This window comes from Stereum hirsutum (assembly GCF_000264905.1).
Source record: "Stereum hirsutum FP-91666 SS1 unplaced genomic scaffold STEHIscaffold_9, whole genome shotgun sequence".
NCBI lineage: Eukaryota > Fungi > Basidiomycota > Agaricomycetes > Russulales > Stereaceae > Stereum > Stereum hirsutum.
In genome coordinates this window covers 1349709-1367058 of record NW_006763139.1, presented here as the reverse complement: position 1 = coordinate 1367058, position 17350 = coordinate 1349709, and the positions used below count along the sequence as shown (strand labels likewise).

The 17350-nt window shown below is 52.1% G+C and overlaps 8 protein-coding genes across 8 annotated transcripts; 6 read left to right on the top strand and 2 right to left on the bottom strand.

Annotated features, from left to right (window-relative positions):
- Nucleotides 1-229: 229 nt before the first annotated feature.
- STEHIDRAFT_169463 (transcription factor) lies at nt 230-2984 on the top strand. The gene is made up of 5 exons (XM_007305540.1): nt 230-365; nt 428-459; nt 516-685; nt 778-2708; nt 2766-2984. Exons 1-5 carry the CDS (start codon nt 336-338, stop codon nt 2853-2855), a joined length of 2253 nt encoding a protein of 750 aa, XP_007305602.1. The 5' UTR covers nt 230-335; the 3' UTR covers nt 2856-2984.
- A 225-nt stretch (nt 2985-3209) lies between these two features.
- Nucleotides 3210-4710, top strand: STEHIDRAFT_81029 (uncharacterized protein). Its single transcript, XM_007305235.1, has 4 exons — nt 3210-3546; nt 3671-3783; nt 3843-4015; nt 4101-4710. The coding sequence occupies exons 1-4, from the start codon at nt 3277-3279 to the stop codon at nt 4628-4630; spliced, it is 1086 nt and encodes a 361-aa protein (XP_007305297.1). The 5' UTR covers nt 3210-3276; the 3' UTR covers nt 4631-4710.
- A 298-nt stretch (nt 4711-5008) lies between these two features.
- Nucleotides 5009-5470, top strand: STEHIDRAFT_59660 (uncharacterized protein; the record flags this gene model as incomplete). Its single annotated transcript, XM_007305162.1, has 2 exons — nt 5009-5270; nt 5334-5470. The coding sequence occupies 2 exons, from the start codon at nt 5009-5011 to the stop codon at nt 5468-5470; spliced, it is 399 nt and encodes a 132-aa protein (XP_007305224.1).
- A 358-nt stretch (nt 5471-5828) lies between these two features.
- STEHIDRAFT_99170 (ACBP-domain-containing protein) lies at nt 5829-7694 on the top strand (the record flags this gene model as incomplete). The annotated part of the gene is made up of 5 exons (XM_007305539.1): nt 5829-5952; nt 6090-6153; nt 6245-6317; nt 6369-6462; nt 6519-7694. 5 exons carry the CDS (start codon nt 5829-5831, stop codon nt 7628-7630), a joined length of 1467 nt encoding a protein of 488 aa, XP_007305601.1. The 3' UTR covers nt 7631-7694.
- Nucleotides 7695-7757: 63 nt separating this feature from the next.
- On the top strand, nt 7758-10733 carry STEHIDRAFT_99168 (polygalacturonase; the record flags this gene model as incomplete). Its single annotated transcript, XM_007305538.1, has 17 exons — nt 7758-8249; nt 8354-8413; nt 8503-8932; nt 8997-9013; nt 9068-9125; nt 9221-9240; nt 9299-9359; nt 9417-9460; nt 9519-9532; nt 9590-9657; nt 9710-9857; nt 9922-9978; nt 10036-10152; nt 10209-10247; nt 10313-10374; nt 10431-10461; nt 10529-10733. The coding sequence occupies exons 3-17, from the start codon at nt 8761-8763 to the stop codon at nt 10731-10733; spliced, it is 1113 nt and encodes a 370-aa protein (XP_007305600.1). The 5' UTR covers nt 7758-8249; nt 8354-8413; nt 8503-8760.
- Nucleotides 10734-12073: 1340 nt separating this feature from the next.
- Nucleotides 12074-13088, bottom strand: STEHIDRAFT_132120 (RNA-binding domain-containing protein; the record flags this gene model as incomplete). Its single annotated transcript, XM_007305537.1, has 5 exons — nt 12074-12445; nt 12497-12580; nt 12633-12758; nt 12819-13022; nt 13086-13088. 5 exons carry the CDS (start codon nt 13086-13088, stop codon nt 12074-12076), a joined length of 789 nt encoding a protein of 262 aa, XP_007305599.1.
- STEHIDRAFT_132119 (60S ribosomal protein L18-B) lies at nt 13087-14076 on the top strand (the record flags this gene model as incomplete). Its single annotated transcript, XM_007305536.1, has 5 exons — nt 13087-13089; nt 13334-13420; nt 13477-13521; nt 13596-13973; nt 14029-14076. The coding sequence occupies 5 exons, from the start codon at nt 13087-13089 to the stop codon at nt 14074-14076; spliced, it is 561 nt and encodes a 186-aa protein (XP_007305598.1).
- Nucleotides 14077-14401: 325 nt separating this feature from the next.
- STEHIDRAFT_122477 (MBOAT-domain-containing protein) lies at nt 14402-16940 on the bottom strand. The gene is made up of 8 exons (XM_007305535.1): nt 16787-16940; nt 16418-16650; nt 16309-16335; nt 16117-16243; nt 15979-16049; nt 15621-15905; nt 15209-15527; nt 14402-15123 (listed from the first exon to the last, which is right to left on the bottom strand). Exons 1-8 carry the CDS (start codon nt 16853-16855, stop codon nt 14521-14523), a joined length of 1734 nt encoding a protein of 577 aa, XP_007305597.1. The 5' UTR covers nt 16856-16940; the 3' UTR covers nt 14402-14520.
- Nucleotides 16941-17350: the final 410 nt, after the last annotated feature.

Sequence of the window (17350 nt, the reverse complement as noted above, 5' to 3'; positions counted from 1 at the left end):
AAGCGCTTTGACTCTCTATTGTCTGGGAGACAAGTCTGCAAGTCGTCCGAGACAATGATACCAGCACATTCTGTAGTGTCCTGTTGCGTAAATTGGGAAAACAAATGAAAGGCGGATGAGGTGAACAATGCTCGAAGTTGAATTCGGACGCGTGGTCCGAGGCGCGTCGCGTCAGGTGCGTCGCGACACCACAACACGCGTGGGGCCGGATCTGTTCAGGATACATTTCCCCTTGTATCGTCTATCTCCTCACGCCTCTGCGCCTCCATTCTTGCCAGCGTATACGTAGACACTCCGCATCGTGCATCGTCTTGCCCTAGGCACCGTCGACGATCATGCCTTCAGACGCCTATCAGATCTTCAAGGTCAGTCGGCTGCGAACCACTAGCAGGATCATCTTCTGAAACCATTCTTCCTCATCATATAGGCCACGTATAGTGGGATACCAGTCTACGAAATGTTCGTATTGCTTTCTGAATGTCTGGAGCGTCGATTCACGTTCTTTTCACGCGTAGGATGTGTAAGGGCGTCGCTGTAATGCGCCGTCGAGCCGACTCGTGGCTGAACGCGACTCAAATTCTGAAAGTCGCTGGATTCGACAAACCGCAGCGTACGCGAGTGCTAGAAAGGGAGGTGCAGAAGGGTGAGCACGAGAAGGTGCAGGGTGGATACGGGAAGTATCAAGGTGAGTTCACGCTATGCTTTGCGCCTCATCTCAGGAGTCAGCGTGAAGACTATGTCCCGATGTGTCGACTGACCCGATGTTGCATTGCGTAGGGACATGGATCCCTCTTGAACGAGGACTGCAACTCGCAAAGCAGTATAACTGCGATCATATTCTTCGACCCATCATTGAATTCCAACCCGCTGCCAAGAGTCCGCCACTAGCCCCCAAACACCTAGCGAACAACAACACCGGCCGGCCTGTTCGTCGCACAGGAACCGAGGTTCATAAACCCGTGGACGTCGAGGTCGATTCGATTGCCGATATTGTTTCAACACGCGGGTCCGACGATGGCTCCATGACACCTTCACCATCTGAGGCTTCTTCGAGCTCAAGAACGCCTTCGCCCTTAGGCAGCGCGTCCGACGCTGAACATGCAAGTCATGGAGGATATAACGGTGCTGGAGAAGAATGGTCTCCGAGTCCTGCGGGTGGTCGTAGACGGCGTTCAAGACGATTCCACGACGATGAATCGGACGGCGAGGCTCCTTACTCAAACGGGGTAGACACGAGATCTTATGGCGACCAAATCCTGGAATACTTCATCTCTGACCAGAATAAGATACCTGAAATCCTTGTCAACCCACCGCCAGATCTCGATCCGAACATGGCCATTGACGATGACGGCCACACCGCGCTCCACTGGGCCTGCGCCATGGGTCGTATCAGGATTGTCAAACTTCTTCTCACCGCCGGTGCCGACATTTTCAAAGTGAACAAGGCAGGACAGACGGCCCTCATGCGCAGTGTCATGTTCGCGAACAACTACGACGTACGGAAGTTCCCCGAACTATACGAACACCTCCACAGATCGACGCTCAATATCGACAACGCGAATCGAACAGTGTTCCACCATATCGTAGACGTCGCGATGTCGAAAAACAAAACCCACGCGGCACGATACTATATGGAGACTGTCCTCGGCCGACTCTCAGATTTCCCTCGCGAACTGGCGGATATCATCAATTTTCAGGACGAAGACGGCGAGACGGCGCTCACTATGGCCGCCCGGTGTAGAAGTAAACGATTGGTCAAAATCCTCATCGACCATGGCGCCGACCCGAAGATCCAGAACCGAGACGGTAAGAGTACGGAGGACTACATCCTTGAAGACGAACAGTTCCGTGCGTCGCCCGTCATACCTTCACGAGCCCTCGCTATGTCCTTCCGCGCGCAACAAGCCGCGTACCCACCCCTACCGCTCCCGCCACAAAACTACTCGTTTGCCCCTTCCCATGGCGACAAGCCACCTCTGCACTATTCCGTCGCCGCGCAGAAAGCGAGCACGCGCAGCATTAATGACATGACGAGCATGCTGGACAGTTTGGCGGCCTCGTTCGACCAAGAGCTTCGGGATAAGGAGCGCGATTTGAACCAGGCCCATGCGTTGTTGAGTAATATTCAAGCGGAGATTCTGGATAGCCAAAGGTCGGTTGGGCAGCTGAAGGTGCAGGCACAAGGTATACAGGAGGCGACGCAGACTTTGAGTAAGCTGGAGGAAGAGTTGAGTGCAAAGATGGGGAAGAGATATCGACTGGGCTGGGAGAAGTGGGTGAAGGACGAAGAGGCGCGGGAGAAAGTGATCAGGAATAACGCAGGAGGCGAACTTGCGTTGGTTCCAGGATCGCAGGTGTATACTGCTGATGACCATATGGAGCCTATCGGTATGAATGGAAGTGTAGACGGGATTGGGGAGAGCAGGTTGGGAAAGAGGAAAGCGCCCATTCAGGAGGAGGTGAACGACTTGCTATCGTTATACGCCGAGATACCGTCGGATCCGGAGGCCGTGAAGGCTGCATGCAAGGCCTCGAGGGAAGATATAGGACGGCATAGGAAGAAGAGAAAGGAGATGTTTAACGAGCTCGTGGCGTTCCAGGCCACGGCGGGAACGGGCGGACGTATGAACGACTACAGGAGGTTAATTGCAGTAGGCTGTGGAATCCCACTTGCAGAGGTTGATGGAACTGTGACCATGATGTTGGAGGTATGTCTACTCGCTCGTTCGGTGTGTTGCACATTTTCACGCGTTTTGTCTCTCTAGTCTTTAGAGTCAGAGGAACCAAGTTCTACCTCTGTTGCCTGGACCGGCGGTCCAGTACATCCCTCTAAAGCAATTGCTGTGGGATCTTAACTATTGCACCCAAGGTCCTTGGGCATGTCAATACGATCTTTCTCAGCATATCGATACCACTGTACTGCCATGTCATGTGTGTCTATATGGTCGATATGGAGTTGTTACGACATAATATTTTGTATTTATCTCGACGAATTGAAACGACTAGATGAGCGTTAACAGTATTTTATATTCCGACGGAGAAGAGGAAATTGTTGCGCTTTATGATCGTTCTAGGGTCACAGTGAATATGTTCAACCTACTCAGATTTTGGAATTCTCAGATGACCCGACAGATTCCGATAATAGATGACGTAAGCGAATATCTGCGCGTCGCGACTTCGCCAAACATTTCCGATGTGCGTTGGCCAACGTCCGACTCCTCTCTCTCTCTTTACCTCTTTCTGGTCTCTCAGCGACGTGGGTTTACTCGTCTGGTTATGCCTGCGCGATGGACTCTTCCCCAGGCCCGTCGTGCCGCCACGGCTTCACCCTGGACGAAAGAACTCAGACACCTCGAGCCTCTACCTAAGCACTGGTCAGACCGGAGGAAAGTCCCAGGTGCACTCCAAAATGTTACGAGGCCAAAGGACCGCATAAAATGGTGGAATATTGTTCCCGGAGATCAGGTCAAGATCAGGAATAGTCGAATAAATGAGATTCTGGAGGTTGCGCAGATCAACAAGTTGACGAACATGGTTTACTTGAAGGTGCGTGTTTGGCTTTTTGCCTACTGTTATATTGTAGCAGGGGATTCTCACATTCTTTTGGCTTTATCACTGGACATAATGTCCTTGTTGGATGGTGTGGTGGATGGGCTGTTCCGGGATGCAGGGTCGACAAAATCAGGAAGAATACGAACAGGTGCATTATTCTAAGCTCCAACTCTTCCTTGGCGAACGCGAGTTTCCTCCAGCTCGCGACTCAGATAAACCACGCACTGTCCCGTAGGTTCTCATCTTTCGGTCTACTACCATTTCATTCTCACTTAGGCCTCATTTATTAGTGTCTTTGCGAAACGCCTGGGTACCTCAGCACCAGTATGGAATAAGGAGGAGGGTCGCTTCGACTGGGAGAGGTTCGCTGCGGCGACAGAGCCTCCAATCCCGGGACGCAAGAAGACTGAATCCCGTATGAACATCCCTTGGCCTAGAGAGTCAGCGCCTTCAAAGACAGAACGTACGCCATCCACAGTTTATTGCTTTTATGTCTAGCCATCCTGCGATGAACTTGCCCCGCTCATGTTACGTTCTGTCTATTTCAGCTTCTGCATACGACACCCTGGCGGAGGATGTTCTGGAGATCACGTATCAGCCTGCTCCACTACCCGAACTAAATGAATCAGCCGAATGGCCCGACTACTCATTCGAGAAGCCCTACATCGCATCTCTGTTCAATCCTAAAGCTCAGCCGTATGATCCAACCGCCCCCGTCGAAACCCATCTCAACAAAGAACTTTCGAACCGCCACTCTCGTGCCAAGAAACAGGCACGTTGGCAAGCCCGTCGCACTAGCAGGCGTGCTGCCATGCAGGAGTACATTGATGCCGAAGTCAAGAATTTGGGTGGCAGATCGGTGAAAGAGGCGAGGGTGGACGGGATATTCAAGTGGAACGAACGGATGAGAGAGACCGAGAAACAGCTGAAGAAGCTGAGGTGGAGGGACACCTGGAGGATGGGTAGGAAGAAGCTTAGGAAGATTAGGAAACAGAGGAGGGATACGGAGAGGTTGAGGAAGTTGGTATTGGAGCCTGGGCCGAACCAATTTATCCCTCCTGATGTGGAGACTGCGTAGCTCTTTGCTTTAGATTGTTGTTACTGAATACTTCGCATAATCTTTTCCACTGCTCAGTTGAGCTCCTTTGCTTTGAAAACCTATCTTTGAGTTCAGATGGGCAGGAAGACTGTTACACATCTGTACTGTACGTGGCAGCCGTCATTCGCAAGCTTACCTTTGACAAAAGGGTGAAGGACGCGCAATTTGGGCCACTGGCCACTCAGCCTAGCGGAGTCTGAATATTGCTTCCCTCTCGACTTCGCCTTTGAGGCTCAATCGAACATCACGACCAACCCAACCGCTCCATCTATCTTTCGAGCCCTTACCATGTCTAGTCTCGTCGGGAATGTTTCCCGCAAGGTCATAACTCCAACTCGACCATTCCTAAAACAAACCATGAAACCACCAAATCCTGACGCCGTTGCCGGTGCCCTTCGCAAACTCCTCCCCAGAGAACTCCCGTCCAGCCTCGACACATCTCGCCCGGGAAACCTCTACGAAGTGCTCTCGCGTCATCCTGATGGTGGAGTCGGACGTCGGGTTACACAGTGTAGATGGGGCCCGAAGGGGATTGAAGGAAGCTATTGGCTTGTCACGAGGGCGAAATTCAAGTTGGAGGGCAAGCATGGGAAGGCTTGGGGGCAGTTGTTTTGGAAAGGTGCGTACTCCTTTCAGCTGGTGTATACATACGATATGATACTTATCTGTCCCTTGCATGTAGGTCAGAATGTGACGAAGGGCAAAGACGAGAGGATTCGGGGATCGTTAAAGTATACATGGGTGGAGGGGAAATCGACACCACCGAAGGTAGCAGCAGAAGCGAAGAGCTTGGGATCATCACTACCACCGTCACCATGATAATTCTTTGCGTTCCGTTATCTCTGTCTATCTTATTATCGCTTTCCTCGCCGTCTCATCACCGCCACATACATCGTACAATGTGTGCTCAACTTTCGACGCGAAGTAGACGCGCCGTGCCAAGAACGCGAAATTTCCGATTATGGTACTGGCCGGGTGCCGGCCCGAAGGTTTACATGCGAAAACGGCTGGGCGGAAGCTGATTTCACGTTCACTGCACTGAACCAGCTGCCAGCTGCTTCTTTACTTATCACGGCTTATTCTGCGTCTTGCAACGATTCCTCCACCTCATACTCTCAACCTTATTGTTCTATCCTAACTTATATAACGACTTTCTGCCCGAACGCTTACGCACATAATGGACTCACACGAGCTGATCGACGCCCAGTTCGACCGAGCCGTCGAAATCATTCAGAGCTTGCCTAAGACAGGCCCGATACAAACGGGGTATGAGGAGAAGTTGACAATGTACAGGTTCGTCGGTAGTCGTCTGGGTGTCTCTGGGTATACACTTGATGCCGATTGTATTATTTAGTCTGTACAAGCAAGGTGCTTTCGATCCCTCACCTTGCGATCTTTCGACCAAATCCTGAAGCTGCTCCTGTCTTCCTGTAAACAGCGACTGTTGGTAACGTCCAGGGGGCACGGCCACCAATATGGGAAATGCTAGATAGGGCAAAGTGGTATGTTTCTTGCTCAATCCTGCATTGATGGCCTTTATCACGTGCTAACACGGTCCTCTGGAAACGCACATGTTGGTTCTGCAAATTCAAGGGATGCATGGGCGAAACACAAAGATGTTGAGTCATACGAGGCGAAATGGCTTTATGTAGATGCATTGCTGAAGGTGAGTCTTATGCCCATCAATTCGCCGAGCTATGTGCTTATAGTGGCTCAGGTTCTGCGCAAGTACTCTGACAAGACGGTGGCAAGGGATTTGGTCCAGGAGCTGGAGTCTTTTGCTGGTGATCCGTCGAATATCATGATGAGCCGTATGTCACATTGACAGCTCTCGCTTCTTACGACTGAGTTTACATGAAACAAACAGGCTCGCTCTCCCACTCCCGAAATTCGGACTCCTCGGGATCTGACGACGCGCCTGTGCAACGAGGCTTAGGGCGCTCTTCTGCTCATATCCAACCACCACAACCTGAGGCAGCCATGTCAGCGTCCGCTCAACAACTAGCACATCGTTCAGCACACGTCGAAGAATCAACCTCTGAGGAAGGGTCGTCCGACGAAGAAGAAGCGCCACCGCCATTACCACGCGATCAACAAAGTCATGCTAACAGACCCCAATCCTCATTGTCCTCTCACCGATATCGCACACCCATGGCCGGCTCACTCATGATGTCGGCATTTCCAGAACCTCGTATTCCTTCCCCCCAGCCCCATCCAGGCTTCGAAATACCATCCGCATTCGCCGATCCATCTTCCGCTTCTTTGACCTCAGCATCACCACCGCAATACCCATATGTCCCTCGAATGTACCATAACATGCCACCACCTTCACGAGAAATGATGCCTTCAGAGCAAACCCATCCATATCCTGGCTCAAGATCGGCATCAACTCCTTTTGGGACACGACAACACCCGTTCCCCTCCCATATTCCCTCACGTCCTGCATCCTCGCGGCCTGTCATCGAACGTGCCATCGAGAACGTACAAGCCCACCTCGCGGCCTTGACCGAACGCCTCGAGGTCCTTGAGTCCCAAGGCTCACACGTATGGGGTATACACCCATCCTCCTCAAACCTTGCTCGTCCATCCGTTTCACCCACTTGGCCTGCAGGTCGACGTAGCCCTTACGACGCACCACGAGATGCACTTGTTTGGAATTTGGATGATATGGGTCTGTGGACCTACCTCATCCGAGCATTGTCGCGGTTTCAGTCCCTCCTACGATACTTAGGCTCCTTCCTCGCACACTCGGATAGACGGAGCCCGGCGATGATCATCCTACGAAGGTTGTTCTTGGATGTCTCCTTTGTCTTGTTTGTCTTGTGGGTGGTGAGGGTCGGGTGGCGCAGAAGTGGCGTCAGACGGAGAGAAGTGTTGGTGGCGTTGACGGGTCTGGGGCGAGCGCTGATAGGGGCTAGTTCTGCAGGGATTAGTGGGAGGGGCGGAAGAGGGAGACAGATGGTAGACAGGGGCATTTAGGCTGATATTCGGCGAGGTCGTCGTGTTTGCGTGTATGGACTTTCGGGAGATGGTCGCGTGGTGGTATAGGTCGTCACCTTGGCGTCTTTGCTCGTCGCTAACTCCTATTATTTCTATTCCTGTAGGGCGTGCAATGTGTATACAGAACGTCTTTGCTTCGCATCGAAAGCTCGGGCTAGTAATATCAAAGACCATTGTGGTGGTCTGCTCCTCCATGCATTATCAGGTCTTTGCGTTGAGTGTCTTGTTAAGTAAACTGAGCTCGATTTCGCACGCAGGTCGAAGTCGGAGCGTGGCGGAGATACCACTGAATGAGTATGTTTTTGTCAGGCACCGACGAACACTACACAAATGCTCCCGTTTTCGCGGACAATTCGGTTGTTACATAGGCCGTCGATCTTGCCAAACGACGCATGGGTGCAGTCGGTTGCTATGCAATTCACCGAGCTTGGAGGGCAACCCGGTTTCGACAGGACCTGACGGATGATTTCGTCGACGGAGTCGCTCGTTCCTCCCGTCAAAGTGTTTCTGTCGAAGCTGCCTCTCACTAGTACTCGTTCAAGATACCTTCATGTATGAACGTTGTTCTGAGAGTGGGAATGGAGGACTAACGGCCAGCGTAAGTATGCTTCACCTGCTCTCCTGACTTTCATCCGGGGCGGCCTCTCCGCTCCTCAGAACATTTGGCTTACGCTAAGGCTCCCACGCTACATACATCGGAAGATGTTCATTGTGCGGATCTTTGAGTACCTCTTCTGATCCTCGCGGACGACCCAGCCAAAGGTCAGTTCCATCTCGATCCTACTACTTCTTCGAGGCTTGGCACACGGATGATGTAAAGTATTAATTCATTACCCGCTGCGATTCTGCAGCATTCCGATGCATGCCAGGCGACTCCTTGTGGCCTGACAGCATGGTGATACTCGAGATCGTTCTACTCGAACGACCTACAGACACCGTAGAAACCGGCCATTGGCAAGCGGGTCCCCGACATAACATAGGCTGCCAGCGACTAGACTCGGTCCATCAACCTGTATAATATAAAGTCTCGTCTAAGGAAGCTGGAGATTTTCCCCTATCCGATCCTTGACTATTTTCGTCTCTCCCTGTCGTTCTTTCTATCCACAATTATGCAGTTCCTCTGCGCATTCATTATCGTTGCTTTAGCTGGTGTGGCGTCGGCAGTGCCCGCGAGCGACGCTGCTAAGCGGGCTACTTGCACTGTTGATAGCGTCTCAAGCGCATCCTCTGTTTCTTCGTGCAGCACTGTCACCATTAAAGCCTTTACTGTCCCGTCTGGAAGTGCGTATATTATTTTCTTGATGTCACTGATCATTCATGAGCTTATGACGTTGTCACTCCTCAGACACTGTAACCATCGCCGTGCGTTGACGCAGATCTCTCGCTGGTTGTTCTCCGCACCTAACTTTTCCCCAGGCCAAGAAAGGCGCTACAATTAACATGGAGGGTGACATTACTTTCTCTAAGACTACCTGTAAGGTTCTTACTCCTCATGCTTGTAACTGAATACCAACTGTCTCATATTTACGCCACTGTCATGGGTCAACGCACACCATCCGTCTTTCTCAGCTGATGGTCCTCTCTTCACGGTAAGCAAATCCTCTTCCAAAGTCCTCTGTTTTCACTCCAACTCACGGTCTTCAACAGCTTGACACGGATAGCGTGACATTTAATGGCAATGGGTACAAGGTAAATGGCAACGGCGCCGGTAAGTTCCTGCTCAATCGCTTCACGGAACTCTCCCCATGTTGAAGTTTACTGTCAGCTTATTGGGATGGTGAGGGTACCAATGGTGGTGTCGACAAGCCTGTGAGTCCTCTGTGAGGGCGATATATTTCCTGGGGACTGACTGATACCTTCTGAGCAGCATCCCTTCGTGAAGTAGGCTCAGAGTAGTTCTCTCCAGCATCAACTCCATTCTGATTGCCGTCACTGCAGGGTTAAGGGCTACGGCACTTTCAACCAGCTCTACGTCCTGAACTCTCCCGCTCAGGCTGTCTCCGTCGGTGAGTATCATCGCCTTGACTTTGTCTCCCTTGTATTGATGGAAGGCGGCAGGAACCAGCGGTACTACTGTCATAAACAAGGCAACCGTCGATAACTCTGCAGGCGACTCTGGTGACAAGGGACATAACACAGATGGGTTCGACGTCAGTGCCTCCGATGTCACCATCCAATACTCCGTTGTGAAGAACCAGGATGATTGGTGAGTCACCCCGAATCACATTTCACTTCGTCTGTGTCTCTGCGGCTAATGCGTCCCGGCTCAGCATTGCTATCAATTCAGGAAGTAACATCGTGTTCAAGGGAAATACGTGCAGTGGGGGGTGCGTTTTCACTCCTAGTGCATCGAACGATTTCATTGCTGAGACACACATCCTTAGGCATGGCATCAGCATAGGCTCTATCTCCGACGCGAAGACAGTCTCCGGGGTTACTATCTCTGATAACACCGTGACAGCCTCCATGTATGGTATTAGAATCAAGGTCAAAGCGTATGTGTATATGCCTCTTCCAATCTTGAGATCGTAAAGCTCACCAGGGATATTGCACATAGCACTGCTACCGGCTCCGTTTCCGACGTCACATACTCCGGGTATGTCATGGCCCTAAAATCACGGCTATGATACGACAGCTAATGTGCTCCTTTTGTCTCTTCAGCAATACTCTCTCTGGGATCGACAAGTATGGTGTGCTCATCTCGCAGAGCTACCCAGATGATGGTGAGAACTGTCAGCTATACACTTGTACGAATGCTGACTGGAACCACGTTATTCAGCCGGAACTCCGGGAACCAAGTCGTCGATCTCGTGAGCCTTGCATGATGAACCCCTTGTTGTTTTCGTTTCCGAGCTCATACCTGTCTCCGATCCTCAGCGACGTAAATTTCACCGGGAGCACAACTTCAGTCTCCGTTGGCTCCAGCGGCAAGCGCCTCGTCGTAGACTGCGGCAACTGCTCAGGCAACTGGGATTTCAGCAAGCTGTCCATCACTGGTGGCAAGAGCTCGAGCGTGGATGCTGATGATGCCACGGTACGCCTATGCCCCTTTTCCAGTGACTCTCACCGTAGTGAATCCTGACTTGTTCTTTGTCTCTAGATCAAGGCTGGATCTTACTAAATTCGTTACAACAGATAGGCCATTCTGATAGTTGTTCCTTGGGCCACTTCTGGCCCATCACTTGTGCTGGGCTTCACATTCTTTTCTACATACATTCATTCCCGGGTTTTCGGTCCACACTTCTCGGGCTTGCGCTGGCGGTCGCTATCATTTCGAACCCGCCCTCCCTTTCTTTTGACTCACAGGCTGCCTCATACGACGCCATCAGGGAGTAGAAAAAACGGTACTACAACCCTGTACAAATATAGCGTTGTGCTCATACCCGTTGGAGGCTCTCGAGTCAAATGTAATAGTCCTTCAGGATTTAGTTTCGAGACTTGAGTCAGACACCGCCGTGAAGAATAGAACTCAGATACTCTGTTACAAGATCTCTTGCATCTTTCTGCGAACGAGTGTCACGATGAGCCTGGGTGCCGGTTCCACAGAATATTTCGAATTTTCGAACTCCGCGTTCGTCTTCGACGTGACAAGCTTCGCTTTGAAGATAACTGTCTAATTACGCTCAACAATCGCCCAACACTACAAAGCAGCAGCAACTCGCATGCCATCAATCTCCCCCAAGCTCCACTATAGAGTTCACCCAGAGTTCTCGTTTGGGAAGATTCACGGTGGAGCTTGAGCTAAACAGCAGGCGACATTGGAAAACAAGATGCCAACGTATATATTACAGGCTGTTGTGGAATACGACAATATATACACATCCGTCGCCACCATGCGCCATACGCACCCAATACAAGAAAAGCACGAGCCGTACATGATTACCGCCGGAAATGAATATAGCGAGTTAATATGCATCGACATGAGGTTTCCGTCCAGGCGATACATGCCCCATGACTCCCACTTGACGGCCAACGCGAGGCGATTAGTAGAAACGGTACGTGAAAGGACATACGGGGCATACACATTTCTTGCCAACAGGGTTTGACTTATTCACGCTTGTATGTAGGCGGCGGAACCGACGACGGGCCATGGTCGATACTGCCACCGGAAAGGTATTGAAGGCTTGTACTTGGAACGTATGAACGACGGTAGCCAAAGGGAAGGAATATTACAAGAAAGAGGAGAGCATATTGGAAGGGAGTAACACTTGAGACTTGAAAACTTGGGGGCGCTATCGTAGGGGCTAGAGAACTTGATGACTTGAGAAGTCCAAAATGACGACCAAACGACACTCTTCATTCTCTTGACAAAACTTCGGTGACTTGTCCTTCATAAGTCTTCACCTTCGCCTTGATCGCCAGCCTTGTCCTACTACTGACGAGATCCGAGACGAGGGCGCCAACAGAGCAATAGCAGCAGCCTTACCACCGAGAAGAATCTCCGTTCGTGGCAGGCGCATCGTAGTCGCGAGCACGAGTAGGGCTGCTGCCTCGAGGAGGACTTCTGGAGTAGCTGCGACGCCTTCTATACTCGGGAGAGTAGCGACCACCACGAGAAGGAGGAGGGCTGCGGCGATCGCGCCAATCCCTGCTATCACGTCCGTAAGGGTCACGGTCTCTATCACGGTCAGATCCACGCCGGCCATAGTCACGGTCCCTGTCGCGGGGATCTCTGTCCCTGCCGTGGTATGAGTCGCGAGGGGTGCGGCGATGTCCCATGTATTCTCCGGGAGTCGGCGCGTGAGGGCGGTCGGTGACAGAGAAGTCAACACGGATACGACGACCGTTCAAGTCCTGTGGCAAGATGAGCGAGGCGTCTAGCAGGCGTCGAGAAAATGCTCTTACGACGCCGTTTAATTCCTGGATACACTTTTCGGCTTCGGCGACGGTGCTCATTTTGATGAACCCGAAGCCACGGGAGCGGTCAGACTGGAATAGCGGTGAGTGATGACGCAAGGTACACGAGGGTAACACGACGTACCCTCTGGTCATACACGATGGTGACCTTTTCAACGCGTCCGAAGCGAGAGAACTCATCGTCGAGGTCGCGCTCGGTGGTGCGGATGCTGAGACCGAAAATGCCCAGTACGTTGGACGGGTTCGGAGCCTGACGCGCCAACTCGGGTCAACTGTTGATGCGGCAACGAAGAGAAGAAATATAGCTTACAATGGGTGCATGAGACGGCCTCCTTGGGGCGGGAGACCTTCGACGGAAGGGTGGAGGGCTACGGAAACGGTCGCTGCGAGGACTGCGAGAACGAGAGCGCTCTCGTTTGACGGGGGGGTCTGCGTCCATGGGCGCCGCTGCCGGGGGCTGGTTGTACGCGTCCGAGTAAGGGTCGACGGCGGGAGCTGGTGCAGAGTCGCTATACTGTACGATGGATCAGTACCCTTGCTCGCTGTCGACGAAGACGTCAAAGAGACGCGTACGCACCATGGTGGGCTCTGGGGTATGGAGCAGGCGCGCCGTGCGCGTGGCCTGAAGACCGGGCAAATTTCAGTCGGAGATGCCTCAATTTCGAGCCCCGACTGCATTATGTAAGCTACTGTACAGTTCATCAGCCTCCCGTTCAGAGGTACCAACAACAGCAAACAAGACAAGGCTTTCGGCAAGGACAAGATGGTGAGCTCGCTGTCGTCGGTGTCGGCGCCGCTGTTTCTGACATTCCTCGCAATGGATAGGGTATCGATATCGTCAAGCACCACGTCAAGAAGGGCCAGAGGACCGCCCCCAAGAGCGAGGACCCCTACCTCCTCTTGCTCGTCAAGGTATGTCTTCGTTTAGATATATTCACATGAACTTCTGAACTCATGCTTTATGCCAGTTGTACCGTTTCCTTGCTCGCCGTACCGACGCTAAATTCAACAAGGTCTCGTTGCTTTACACGGGAAATTACAAGAGCTATTTGACTTACTCTGCGCGTCTGCATTTTGGAAAATATAGGTCATCCTCCACCGTCTCTTCCTCTCCAAGACCAACCGCCCCCCGCTGTCTCTCTCCCGCATAATCAAGGAGACCTCCAGCGTGGACGACCTCTCATCGAAAGTTATCATCCAAGTTGGAACTGTAACAGACGACGTCCGTGTCACCCAGGTCCCCAAGCTTTCCATTGCCGCCCTCCGCTTCACCCAGGCCGCTAAGGAGCGTATCCTTGCTGCTGGTGGTGAGGCCATCACCCTCGACCAGCTCGCCATGCGCTCGCCCACCGGCTCCAACACGGTCCTTCTTCGCGGAAAGAGGACCGCCCGTGAGTCCGTTAAGCACTTCGGTATGGGCCCCCACAAGAACAAAAAGCCCTACACCATCTCCAAGGGTCGGAAGGTGCGTTACTGTATGCTTCCTGTAGTTTTCGATGTCTTACCGACGATTGCTTTAGTTCGAGCGTGGTCGCGGTCGCCGAAAGTCTCGTGGCTTCAAGGTCTAAACGACCTAAAATCGACGTTGACGTCGAGTCCGGGGCGAGGGCGGATGGCTGGGGAGAGGGGTCTGTCTTGTCGTGGTTGTCGCTATGTGTTACATGGGCTTTTGCTGTCTTTTATTCTATCTCTCACTTCCATGAGTCTACCAATTGTATGCATTACACCGCCTCATGCTGACATTGACATGCCCCTTGACCGACCCATAAAACCGCTCGAGTCTCGCTGCCCTCGTGTGTGAGTTATGCCACTGCATCACTCAACATATCAGGATTCTGAGTATGCACTTCAGTCCTCCCGCAAGGTAAATGGACTCAATGCAGCCCGAAAACTCGCCGCTCTCAGATATAAGGCTGTAAGGTATTCGGTATAGAAACTATGTAGGTCCACAGCATCCCTTCAGCAGATTCTTCACAGCGCGTTGACCACGTCCCTCAGTACCTCCCACTAGCTCAGTGTGGCATCCTTTTCTCGACCTCCCTCGCCGCAGAATCCACCGGCGGCATATAAAGCACGTCAAAGCTGCTCGCCCTCGAAAGACCAGCAGGCGTATTAGACCCTTCCACCGCGATCTCCAAACTCTGCACTCGTTTCTTCTGCACGCCCTTGAGCCACTTCGTCCCCCCAGAGTAGAAGAACGTCATAGAGAGGGCGATCATCCAGTGGCCGTACCATCCTAAGCGGCGCCAGCATTCGATGGAAGAGCTGAAGGAGAGGAGCATGAAGGGCGCGGCGGTGTAGTTTACGAGAAGGATAGAGGAGAGGATGCCGAGATAGTCGTAGATCTGTTTGAGTGCCGATTGAGTGGTGGAGACAGGTGCAGGGAGTGTTAGTTTGGCTTGAAGGGTGGTTGTGGTGTTCGTGGTGCCGTTCGTCTTGACGGTGATAGCTTCGGGTTTAAGTGAAGTCTTGGAGTCCTGAGAGATTTTGGGAGCAGACGAAGGGGCCGCGGCTGGGAGGAGAAGAGGTCTGATGCTGGCACGGCAGAGACGGCCCGCCGTTTGGACAAAGCCTCCAAAGGCGAATGTGAGGTAGTATCCAGTCGCAATGCCATGCTACGAAAGATCAATCAACGAATCAGTACGTTTGGCTCCCGACTTCCGACAAGGCAAGAAAAATAATAACAAGGAAAATACCCACCCAAAACGCGCTCGTTCCGAACGTGATCATACTACTCTTGAACCCTGGCTTCGTCCCCTTCGGCGTCACCCTCTTGTACACACACTCCCTCAACCACACGTTCGTCTTCATGTTCCATGAGTCGAGAAGGACCTTGAAGTTGGGCGCAAACTCGATCAGCCAGACGTTCACGTTGGCGGCACCGTTCCAGGTCGAGCGACCGGAGGCGTCGTAGCCTGTGAAGCCGAGGCCGGTGAGGATGCTCGCGCCTTCGGTGAGCGTCCAGATGCCGTAGTACTTCACGCGTTCGAAGAAACCGCAGATTTGGAAGAAGAGGATCCTGGTAGAACATGATGCAGCCAGGGTCAGTTCGGGAATAAAGCTCGACAGGCCGAAGGCAGTGGCCCAGAGGGGCGAGATGACAAAGACAGACCTAACAATCAGGTTCTGCTCCAAGAACCAATCCGTAATGGCCAGACCAAAGTTGAATTTTGGCCAAAACACAAGGAACAAGCCCAAGTACAGCAACCCATACAGCCCCTTGCGGTACGCCACGCGTTTGCGACCCTTGGGCACTTTGCGCTTGTGTTTACGTTCGGTGGCGTCGTCTGTGGGCGTTGGCTCGGCTTGGGTGATTTTAAATAGTGACTCGTCGACGAGGGAGATGTAGGCGTTGTATTCGAGGTAGGGACCTACAAGGATGCCGGGGAAGTAGAATCTGGGAAGGTGTGGCGTAACTTGATCAGATGCATTCGAGGATGCGGTGTTTCGCAAAGGCATGGGAGACGTACGCATATCCAAAAAATTCTATGAGTGAAGGGAATTTGGTCACTCGTTTCTCGAGCTGCCATTTGTCCAGATCCTTTACAGTTGTCACGACATGTTAGAAAACGATGATCAGGTTGCGCAAATAAAAAAACGAACGCTACCTCAACAGGCCGTTGTCCATCGTAAACATTCCACGCAAACGTCGTGAGCTTCATAACGAGCACCATCTGCGGCCCCGTGATCTCTATCGTCTCGTAACCTAAGTCGTAAATCGCTCGAATGACATGGCTGTTCTCATTCCCATTAATTCCTTCTGCTTTTCCGACGCGCGAAAAGAAAAATGAAACACTCACTTGATCGTCAAATGTCCCATCATGAGCCTGTAAGAATCACAGAGCCCGTCAACATCACCCGCAGCCCAGTATCGGTAGTGACAACCGCGTTGAGCCCATGAATACTCACCAGAACACAACCCATGGCATCTTCGTCCCCTGCCCCTTCATCCTGTCCGCTACGATCCACGTCACCAGCACATCCGCGCTCAACTGCACCAGACCCCAGAACATATTGAGCATAGGCACCAGGTAAAACAGGGCTATGGATATGTTGAAGAGGTGTTTGTAGGCTGGCTGAGAGGAAGGGATGCGGATGAAGACGCTGCCAAGTGGGTAGGAGACGAGAAGGCATGTTATAAGCTAGTATCGACCACCACAAGGTCAACGTGAACCATAGCATTCGCGTCCGCAACAAATCCAAGTACGACGAAGTGCACAAAAATGGTCAAGTCGGTCAAAACGCCGGAAAGAATAAGACCAGAAGAATGCAACACACCTTGAGCTGCGAAGCCGACGCCCCAAGCGGCGTCGCAATCGCGTTAAAAAGGTTGTCTATGGCGTCCATAGTTCGTACGCGTACACGTAGCTAGGTAACTCGAGAACTTTGGGGGAACTATGTCCTCGACATATAGATGTTTTGGGGAGAAGGGATATATGGATCACGCCGGGTGATGGCAAGAGGAAGACGGATCAGGGCGTGAGTTGTGACGTTTCAGTAGTATTTATTCGCGTCGACCGAGAGAGTAAAGCTGTTCGCTAGAGGAGGCCCAGCCAAAGCAGATTGAGGTTTGTCAGGGAACGGAGGGAAATGCTGGATAAGGTGGCCCAAGTATCACTGCTGGTGTCACCTGTGTCACTGTGTGAATCGTTGTGGCGCAAGCACGTTTGCGACATCGTCTCACTTCGAAATACAAACTCAAACTCAACCTTCAAGGAGAAAGAACACGGTTTTTCTTGTAGTTCCTGCTGCACCTGAAGGTCCTTTGTTCATCGACGCTTAGAAACGATCTGTTCCGGGAGTGTGTGAAGAAGAACTAACCGACTTGCTATGTTTTGTTGA